The 10681-nt window shown below is 34.1% G+C and overlaps 1 protein-coding gene across 2 annotated transcripts in view; it reads left to right on the top strand.

Annotated features, from left to right (window-relative positions):
* Nucleotides 1-10681, top strand: part of LOC115216771 — an 86343-nt gene that overhangs the window by 16827 nt on the left and 58835 nt on the right. For both annotated transcript variants that reach the window (XM_036506399.1, XM_029786339.2), the window contains exon 2: nt 8664-8710. In XM_036506399.1, coding sequence (XP_036362292.1) covers nt 8664-8710 — 47 coding nt within the window. The remainder of the gene's footprint in view (nt 1-8663; nt 8711-10681) is intronic.

Genomic DNA, 10681 nt, shown 5'->3' with positions numbered 1-10681 from the left:
CCTTTTTTTTTTTTAATACTAGTCTCTGTCTTAAACATTACGCCTCCGTCTGATAATGAACCTACTGCCACCTGGTGTAAAAAGTAAACTCAAAAAAAAGGAAGAATTCAGAGTTAATATAAAGATTACTGGAAAAGTTGCGATTTCGCAACGCGAGTCAAAATTTAGGGGTCATGACTTTGGTAACTTTTGAAGTTGATACCAGTATCATTTAAACAGTGTTGATAGAATATATTTTCCACATCATACAAATGATTTAGCAGCACTGGAGAGAATAAAGTTTGTGCCTTTTGAAGCCATTTCAAATAGTTAAGGCTTATCATGCCATTTATTTCTCTTTTTCTTTTTTGTGGTCAGTCTTTGAGGTGCTTCAGTTCTCATAAGGTTTTGTTTTGTGCAGGGCAACTCACAGAGGATAGCCATGTTTGAAGTAAGTTTTGGCAAAATAGAGAAGAGGGTGAGATCAGGATCTCTGAAGTGGAAAGTTCTAAGGATCCATAATGACATTCTGCAACCCATATTAAATTTATTGTTAATGTATGCCTTTGATATTATTTGACACTTCGAGGAGCTCGGCTAAAGGAAGAGGATTTTGCTGTTTCAGTATATTTTTTTTTCCATAATAGATGAGTTCGAATTTTTCCTCTTTTATCAGCAGGATTTTTTCCCACCTATCAAATTACAGTCAATAGATCGAATTGGAGTGCTGTTCAATCATATGGTCCTGTGATAACTTTCTGGAACTTATATTCATCAACAAATATTTTATTTTACTATGTTCGATGGCATTTCCAATCATCATCATCATCATCATCATCATCATCATTTAGCGTCCGTTTTCCATGCTAGCATGGGTTGGACAGTTCAACTGGGGTCTGTGAAGCCAGAAGGCTGCATCAGGCCCAGTCTGATCTGGCAGATAAAAATAATAAACAGAAGTTGGTTTAACAGTTCCCCGGAGTCAGCATCAATGACATTTGCTGATCTTCAGTAAATTCCATATGTTGGGTTCTGTTTGTCGGGAATCATTTTTATATCCCTGCAGTGGCTTACTACGGATTCTGATGTTGAATCTAGAACTCCGAATAATCCTGCAGTTCTATAGGACCCTCCAGCGGCTATCTACAAGCATGTGGTCAATCTCCTTTACCTCGCGACCCCTATTGGAATACCAAATCCAGTGATGCAGCTCAAGATGTTGATACTAGGAGCACTTTCGAGTCTTTTATCGGACCCAAAAGGGCCGACAATGCTCTCATATCGCATTCTGTCAACCCCAGTAGATGCATTGAAATCTCCCATAACCGAGGAAGTGTCCCGGTTAGGGATAATCCCCATGATAGAGCACAGTTGGGCATAGAATTGGCCCCGTGGTAGACCTGTAGCGTATCTGATATCCTCACTGTTTGAGAAACACAACAGGAATGATCTCTTTTGAGATTACAGCCATCTTTGGCTGGTTTGTCCCTGTTGTGTCCACTGATCTGATTGGTTGGCATGTGGCGCAGTTTGTCTCTCTACTTATTTCTTGCCACTGTGTAAAGCTAGCCAATCATGGTCTTTGGATAAGGCCTGCTTCTTTGAGCCATTTTTTCTCTATAAAAAAGCCAATATTTTCACTATACTTCGTCTTTCGACTATAGACCTTCTAAGGTTTGGTCACTGACCACAGAGCCACTTAGTCATGTTCCGGTTCCAACGACAGACGACCAGTCAGCCAGCCCTGTTATTGCTCCAGCTATGAAGACACTATTATATACCAGCGACTGACAGAATGTTTTCTATCTCCACCGCCGTCATCACCATCATCGTACTCCAACTTTACATCGTCTCCACCATCGTCACCAACTCCTTTACGTGCGGTCGTATATACCCTACAGACCTGAGATCAAGGTGGCTAATGATGAGCAGGAAACTGTAGTGGAAGCAGATACATCTCAAACTACGCATGAGTTAGCAGCAAGGTTTCATGATTCGATTCCAGCTGTACTGGACCATCTGAAACAAATCAGCAAGGTAAAGAAGCTGGACAAGTGGGTACCACAGGAACTGAACGAACATCAAATGACACGTCGTCTTAAAACTTGCTGTCGTTTGCTGTCACGGCATGAAAGCTAACCATTTTGCATCATATTTATTATATGCGAGGAAAAATGGATTCTTTTCAACAATAGCAAGCGTTCTGCACGGCAGTTGGATAGAGATGAAGTGTCAAAGCACAACCCCAAAAAGAATATTCACCAAAAAAAGCTAATGGTGTCTGTGTGGTGGTCCGGCACTGGTGTCATCCACTACAGCTTCGTGAGACCTGGTAAGTCAATTACAGTGGATGGATACATTAACCAACTGGATGAAATGATGAGTGAACTTGGAATTAAACAACTGAGATTGGTCAATAGAGACAGGCCAATACTCTTGCAAGACAATGCTCAACCACATGCTGCACAAAGAACTCTACTCAGGTTATAGGAACTGAACTTGGAAGTACTCTGTCATCCACCATATTCACCAGACCTTGCACCAACTGACTATCACATTTCCAGGCATTACACAACTTATTGTAAAGAAAAAAAATTCAAATCTGAAGATGAAAAAACAGCCTTTCTTGATTTCATCACCTCTTGCTCTCCAGAATTCTTCGCTGCTGGCATAAATAAGCAACTGATAAAATGGCAAAATTGGTTTGATAATTTAGGTACATACTTTGAATAACTGCATTGCTTTTTGTTGAGACAAATTAAAATAAATTGGACATTTCATTCTTATCGGGAAGATTTGAGAAACTGTCTCCCACCTCTTGTCTCCCCTCTATAAGATTTTATAAACGTTATAGTCACCAGACTGTTGAAACATTTCAACGACCAACAGTCAAGGCAACAAACAGATTTTTGGATGAACCAAAGCATGGCAGACAACATATTCATTTAGCTTCTTGAACGAGCGGAAGAATATCAGTTGTCTCTTTGCGTCGTCTTCGTTTATAATGAAAATCCCTTCGAGTGTGCTGAAGTGATTTTGCAGGGTTGAAGTCTCTAGATGCAAGGACACAATACACAATTCATCAAACTTCTCAAAGAGGTGAACTCGGAATGTACCGCTAATATTGCATTATTGTCACCGCCCTTAGGAGTTTTGGCCAGAGGGTGCATCAAACAAGGAGGTAACTCTTCACCACATGTCTGGAAATTGTCATCAGAGACATTAAATGGAAAGGTGTCATCAACATCAACGCCAAGCTACTAACAACCCCCCCTCGTTCCGCAGACGACATATTGCTTATCGCAAAAACTTCAAATCGGCTGTAGACCATGCTAACAAAACTGGGCACCCAGAGTTCAGCAGTTGCCTCAAAATAAACTGCATGAAAAGAAAATACATGAAAATTTAACACAAAACCAAATAGTTGTGATGAAATTGAAGAAATGAAAGAGTATGTCATTTGAGACAGACAGTAAACATATGCTGAGACGTAGAAGGTGAAATCTCCTGCAGAGTAAGAGCGAAACGTAAAGTTTTTGCTTCGATTAAAGATGTGCTCAAAAAGATGTTGAACAAGCACTAGATTAACCCTTAAGCAAAATAAGCACGTGCTTCAGGCATTGAGGGGAAGTGTGGGCACCACAGAAATTGTAAATAGTTTACAGTACATTAGAAATTGTTTTAAACTTGCTAAACTTGAGTGTACCTTTCCAAATGTAGACATTACTTTGCGTATATTTTTAACATTAATGGTCACAAATTGCTCAGTTAAGCGTTCATTTTCTCAGTTGAAGTATATTAAAAATCTCATCAAAACAACCATGCAACAAGGTAGCTTGATGCTTTATTCAACAAATATCCGTTGGATGTAAATAATGTAAATAATGTCTCCACTGTCCTGTGTTTGTTCCAACTTTGACCCTCCAGAAATCCCAAATTTTATTTTGGTATTTATAGGAGCAGCTGTCTTTGAAGACTCTTATTGTCGTTGAATGCTCGAAATGAGTAGATACACAGCCGAAAACTGATCAGGGGTCGTTCTCTGTGTTATATATATATATATATATATTATATATATATATATATATATATATATATAATATATATATATATAAATTTTAGGGTAGCAAAAGAATTCTAGAAAAATTCTCCGCTACCAGCGGTCTAGCAAGAAAGAACAAATAGTCAATAGACTATATAATATACATTCAAACATATAAGTGGTGGCCATAATAGGACATCTGACTCACTAGAAAGAGCAGTTAAACTCCAAACCACTAATAGTTGTAATTCTGAAATGGGTAAGCGTTTTTATTTCTCTTTCCATTTCAGAATTACAACTATTAGCGGTTTGGAGTTTAACTGCTCTTTCTAGTGAGTCAGATGTCCTATTATGGCCATCTCTTATATGTTTGAAAGTATATATATATATGCATATTCTTTTTTCTTTTATTATATTATTTGTTTCAGTCATTTGACTGCGGTCGTGCAGTCGAGCAAATCAACCCCAGGACTTATTCTATGTAAGCCTAGTACTTATTCCATCGGTCTCTCTTGCCGAACTGCTAAGTAAAGGTCACGTAAATACACCAGCATTGGTTGTCAAGTGATTTTGGGGGGACAAACACAGACACACAAACATATACATGCGCACACACGAACATTTATATGTGTGTTTGTGAGTGTGTGTGTGTGTGAACTTTGTTCTATGGAGATATGAAATTTTGAAACATAGGGATAATATAAACTTATTGAATAACCGTTTTGATCTAGGAGAATCTTGCATACACTGTGCTACCCGTACCTTTAAATATTTTAAATAATACCATTCTGGCTATTCCTAAATTTTAAATCAAAATGTTTTGTAATTAAATAAGGAAATAATATACCCTACTAGTTTTTATTTAACCTACATGAATTATTAAGAAATTTAATAATATTTAATCCCCCACCCAATAGTAAATCTAAATAACAAAGTAAATTCAGTGATAAGAAATGTATCCATGAGTAAATATTTACTATCATGTTTCTGTTGATGGGATTTACCTCTCTGTCTATATACCTACCCTCTTTGTAATGTTGGCAAATGGAATAAGTATAAAAATGAATCTTGTCAATTTAACTAAAAATATTTAACTAAAATTGAAAAAAGTAGAATAAAATCTTTTAAAATTTTCTATAACTATTGCATAAATTCCATATATCTAGTGAAATTATTAAGTTCATCTTGGTTACCTCCCTCCATTATATCTTAAAATATTTTAAAGGCTCTTGATATATGTGCTAATTGATAATTTTGTTTTTCCTAGGAATATTCTCATAAAAAGCTCTTCTAAATCCCCTTAATTAATATTCAAAACCTGATAATTGAATAGATAATAATATCTATGCTATTTAGCCTCTATTTTATAATGGTCTTATTATTAATAAAATTTCTAACCAATAGGTTTGATCAGTTCTTCACATGTTATTATACACCAATCTTACACGATAACTCCCATGATAAATAAATATTAATTTTAGTCTAGTAATTATAAAATTATATTATAATTATTAAATATTTTCTTATAGCAGCTTACCTCACCTATTATAGATAAACTAGGTATATCCTATAATAGGTTTTTGGAATACAAATCTAGTCTACCCCTTATCTACTATAGTCTAAATTTATTTTTATTTTTCAATTTGCTGACTTAAATTTTCTTCACTGTAATTTTAAACTATCTTATCTTACTCATTTACCCACTATATCATCTTGCCGAATAATACATTTCTATTAGATTCACGCTTAACCTATACAGAACCATACTGTTATAATTCACTATTTTATAGCACAAGTAAAGTACATTCTAAAGTCATTAACATGCAGAAAATAAATTATATGTCTAGCATATTCCTTTAATTTAACTCATTAATACAAATAAATTACTATTTACTAACTAACTATAAATCTCTATTAATAATAATTTGATGTATATTTATATAAATATGAAATTATTTCTATACTCTCCATCCCTATATAAGATACTAAAATTATTAGAATCCTTTGAAAAAAAACTATCTAAAAGATATTTATTTCCAATCACAAGTAGGATTATGGCTGTTAAATAGTTAAGTATTGGAAGTTTCTATTCTCCCTACCCCATTAGCTTCATCCTACTAACTTTAGCTGAAATACATTAAACTGTACCAGAGTTAGGTTCTTCAAAAAAGAGCTTGATTTATGGCTCTGCCACTTAAGAGGTGCAGTAATATCAGAGGAAGGTTAACAGAGAAAATAGCTTTTGTGTGTGGTAGGTGCACCAGTACAATTAACACTATAAATGTTCAGAAAATAGACTCCATCAAATGCCGGAAGGGGGGGGGGGACTAGAAGTAGTCGATAGCTTCCAGTACTTAAGTGACTGAGTCAGTAGCAGAGGTGGATGCTCCAAGAGCATTACTGTGAGAATTAGAATAGGCTGGGCAAATTTCAGAGAGGTCCTACCTCTGTTGGTAACAAAGGGCTTCTCCTGTAGAGTGAAAGGCAGATTGTATGACGCCTGTGTGTGAACAGCCATGTTACATGGCAGTGAAACATGGGGCATGACTGCCGAAGACATGTATAGGCTAAAAAGAAATGAAGCTTGTGTGTTATGCTGGATATGTAATGTCAGTGTGCATTTGCTACAGAGTGTGTCTTGAGAGAAAAGCTGCGCATAAGAGGCATCAAATGTGGTGTACAAGAGAGATGATTGTGTTGATACAGTTATATGATGTGTATGGATGTGGACAGTTGTTTGAAGAAGTCCTGATCGCTACCAGTGAAAGGAAGCAGTGGAAGAGGGAGATCCAGGAAGACATGAGATGATGTGGTGAAGCATGATCTTCAAATGCTGGGTCTCACAGAGGCAATGACTAGTAACCAACACTTTTGATGATACACCATGCTTGAGAAGAGCCATCAAGCCAAGTGAAATTGTAGTTGTGGCTAATGTCAATGTCATGTAACTGGCACCTGTGCTGGTGGCATGTAAAAAGCTCTTTTTGAGTGTTGGGCGTCATGGAGGCAATGTGGCCAGTGCTGGTCTCACGTAACTAGCATCCATGCTGATGGCATGTAAAAAGCACCTTTCAAGTGTTGGGCCTCACAGAGGCAATGACAAATGACATGCTTGAGAAGAAGACCCATCAAGCCAAGTGAAATCATAATCATGGCAGAGAGTGGTATCATGCAAACTGACACCCATACCAGTGGCACACAAAAGCATCTGTTATGCTCAGAGTGGTTGGTGTTAGGAAGGGCATCCATCCATAGAAACTATGCCAAGTCAGACTAAAGATTGGTGCAACTCCTCAGCTTACCAGCTCTGATCAAGCTGTCCAACCCCAGCCAGCATGGACAACGAATGTTAATTGATGATGATGATGATTTGTCTGAAGGAGTCTGTTTTCAAAATGTTGTGCTGAGTATTTTGAAAGCAAAAATGAATAAATAAAAGAAATCTCAGAGGAGGTAAAGAAATTTAATTTGAAAGACAACTATATCATTCCTCAGTGCACACAAAGTGTTCCAGAGCATATTACACAATCATCAGTTATACTTGTTATACTTGCATTCATAGAGAGCTACACTAGAAAACTAAGCATTAAAAAGTTTTTTCAATATTTCTGTTCTAAGCCAACATTACAATTATTTTAACACATTTTTGATAAATGTAGTATTTGTGTTAGTTATTACTAACTAAATTAGTTTACAATAATTCTATAAGCTTCGTAAATCTTCAGTATCAGAACAAACTTTAGTTGTCTTGGTGCATTTGGTTTAAATATAGGCCAGACCTAATATTTTCTTCATACATTGATTATGATAATGCTTATAAAAATGTTAAATAATTATAATATTAAATAATTATAATAATGTTTATAAAAATGTTAAAAGTGACAAAATAATGAATGTAAATAAAAAATAATATACTGTATTTTAGAATTGGTGAAGTTTTGGAAGAAGCACACCACATGAGTTACTGTAACTTTACATTTTAATTGTTGTCAACAATTTCTTCAGATTTCTGTTGAAAACAAATAAGATTACGATTCTTAAAAATAGTTTACCTCTTCTATGTTTAACTCTAAACCTTAAAGCCAAACTATAAATCCTATACCTTATCTTTAAAGTCTTAAACCACAAACCCTAGCCCTAAACTGTAACAAGTTATGGCTCTTTGCATGCTCCAAAATAGCAAAGTATGTTTTGGGTGGAGAGCAAAGAAAATGAAAACATTTCTTTTGCATAATTATCATCACTGGTGTTTAAAACATAATTCTAAAAGAATTTTCATAAAAAGTCAAAAACAAAAAAAAAGATGCAACCTGTTGGATACTCTGAAACAGAGACAGGAAGAGGATTAAAAATAAAAAATTTGAAAATATTTTTTTATTAATTCATAATTGATGTTTAAATCATTAATCTGAAGAAATTGTTGAAACAAATTTATGGAGATATGTCTATTCGGAAACTCTGTTTTAGAATTATTGCAAAAATGCCCACCCAGAAAGATTTAAAGCCCTCCCCCATGCACAAAAGCCTGTTAATATGCTTATGATTTTCTATATTTTATTCTTCCAAACTAAATAAAGTATACAAATGTCAATTAGTTTTAACTATATCTTGAAATTATTTATTGGTTCTTTCTGTTTTCTAGGTTTCTGTTCAGCTTTCTCTACGCCATTTGTTTTATATGCTTTGCCTGTAAGTAAAAATACTGCTTCTTATTTTCTCTGATGTCAAGTACAATAGAATAAGCTAAGCAGCCTAGGCTTCTGTTGTAGCTACTTTACTTAAGTCACTGGAACTCCCATAGAAAGTATGAATGTCATGATTTCTGCTTCTCTCTTCTTAACCCTTTCGTTACTGTATTTATTTTGAGATGCTCTGTGTTTCTTTCAATTATTTTAAATATAACAAAGAATTCAGTAAAATAACTTGGTTATCGTTAAGCTAGTGTTAGGAACATAAATTGTGACTAAGGTTTGGTGGAAGATTTTAATTCAAAGCTCATGAAAACAAGACATTTGTACTACAGAGCCAGAGACGGTTTCAGCCAGGTTGGTAACGAAAGGGTTAAAGTTAACAAATTGATGGCTGTCTCATTGAAAAAGATCAATCACTTATCTTTCATTGTGCTGGAATAAAAAAAAAAAAATGGAGGTAATTTTTAAGTTTAGCATTCCTTTTCCCAACAGCAACTGTCATTAATTTTGGTAGCTGGCAAAACTGAAAGACACACACACGCACACACATTTATATAACGATCATACATATTTTTTTTATTGTAGTAAATTTCACTTACAGCTGTTTACAGTAGTCAATATAGGTTTGTTATTGATAGGTTTACTCAATCAGTCCATTGACCAGTTGCGAAAAATTGAATGACCAAAAGAATTAGTGCTACTTTCGTCAGAGAGCTTATTAAGTATTTTACCTGGATTAATAATCTCTCACTAATAATGCTGCTATGTATATGTATATATATATTAATTGAAGTACACCAACTTGCAAAACCCAGAGAGCAGGTGTTTTTGGTACTAAGGGATATAACTTAACCCTCGCTTGGTTCATTTCATCATCTTTTTCACAGCAACCACAAACCAGATGTGTCTCTTTACCTCCAACAATAGAGAGCAGTTGCCCTATTTAATTCCATAACTACAATCTCTGAAGAGCACAGGATTACATAATCAGTCTATTACCTAACATTCTGTTGAACACCTACTGCAAAACCAACTGGTAAGATCAGCTTTAATGGATATATAATAATGTAAACTTCAATTAATATACCCACTCTACTGACAGATATACAAGTGTATTTTTCCTGACTTATAAACTTTTGGAGGGCTTACACATGCACACAGACACACACAACACAAACACACACTTGTACATAAATATGCCTGTGTATGTATGTATGTAACATACATTATACATGTATTCTTGAATACATAATATATATAAATATATATATATATATATATATATATATATATAATAATAATAATAAATATTAGGGAATAAATCCAAACTTACAGGGAAAAATCAGATTTAGGATTGAATCCAATTTTATAGTAAAATATTATATTATATTAAATTAGAGACAAAACCACTATTAGGCAAATCAAACAATGAAAGACTTAAGCCAATACATAAATTAATTTATATTATTTAAATATGTAACAATTATTCATTGTTTAAAACTCGCCAAGAAAAATTTTGAAACCACCTGATGAATGACTGCGACTCAAAAATTTGATGACAGCAGACAGGAAACGATCGTAGTGGATATTAATTATATTTTTTAATAATTGTTACATATTTAAATAATATAAATTAATTTATGTATTGGCTTGAGTCTTTCATTGTTTGATTTGCCTAATAGTGGTTTTGTCTCTAATTTAATATAATATATATATATATATATATATATATATATATATATATATATATATATATATATAATATATATATATATATAATATAAATAATATATAATATATGCATATATACATACATATATGTACATGCCTACTTATATATGTATATATATATACATGCATATATGAGTACAGGACATCAAAAAAACGTTGAACACAATGAGAAACGAAAACCTAAAGTCAAAAACATAGAAACGAACTTTTTTTTTCGAACAACGAAAAAAACAAACAG

Source organism: Octopus sinensis, linkage group LG10, assembly GCF_006345805.1.
Source record: "Octopus sinensis linkage group LG10, ASM634580v1, whole genome shotgun sequence".
In the NCBI taxonomy this organism is placed as follows: domain Eukaryota; kingdom Metazoa; phylum Mollusca; class Cephalopoda; order Octopoda; family Octopodidae; genus Octopus; species Octopus sinensis.
Note: the sequence above shows the minus strand (reverse complement) of the source record. Positions and strands in the feature narration are given on the sequence as shown.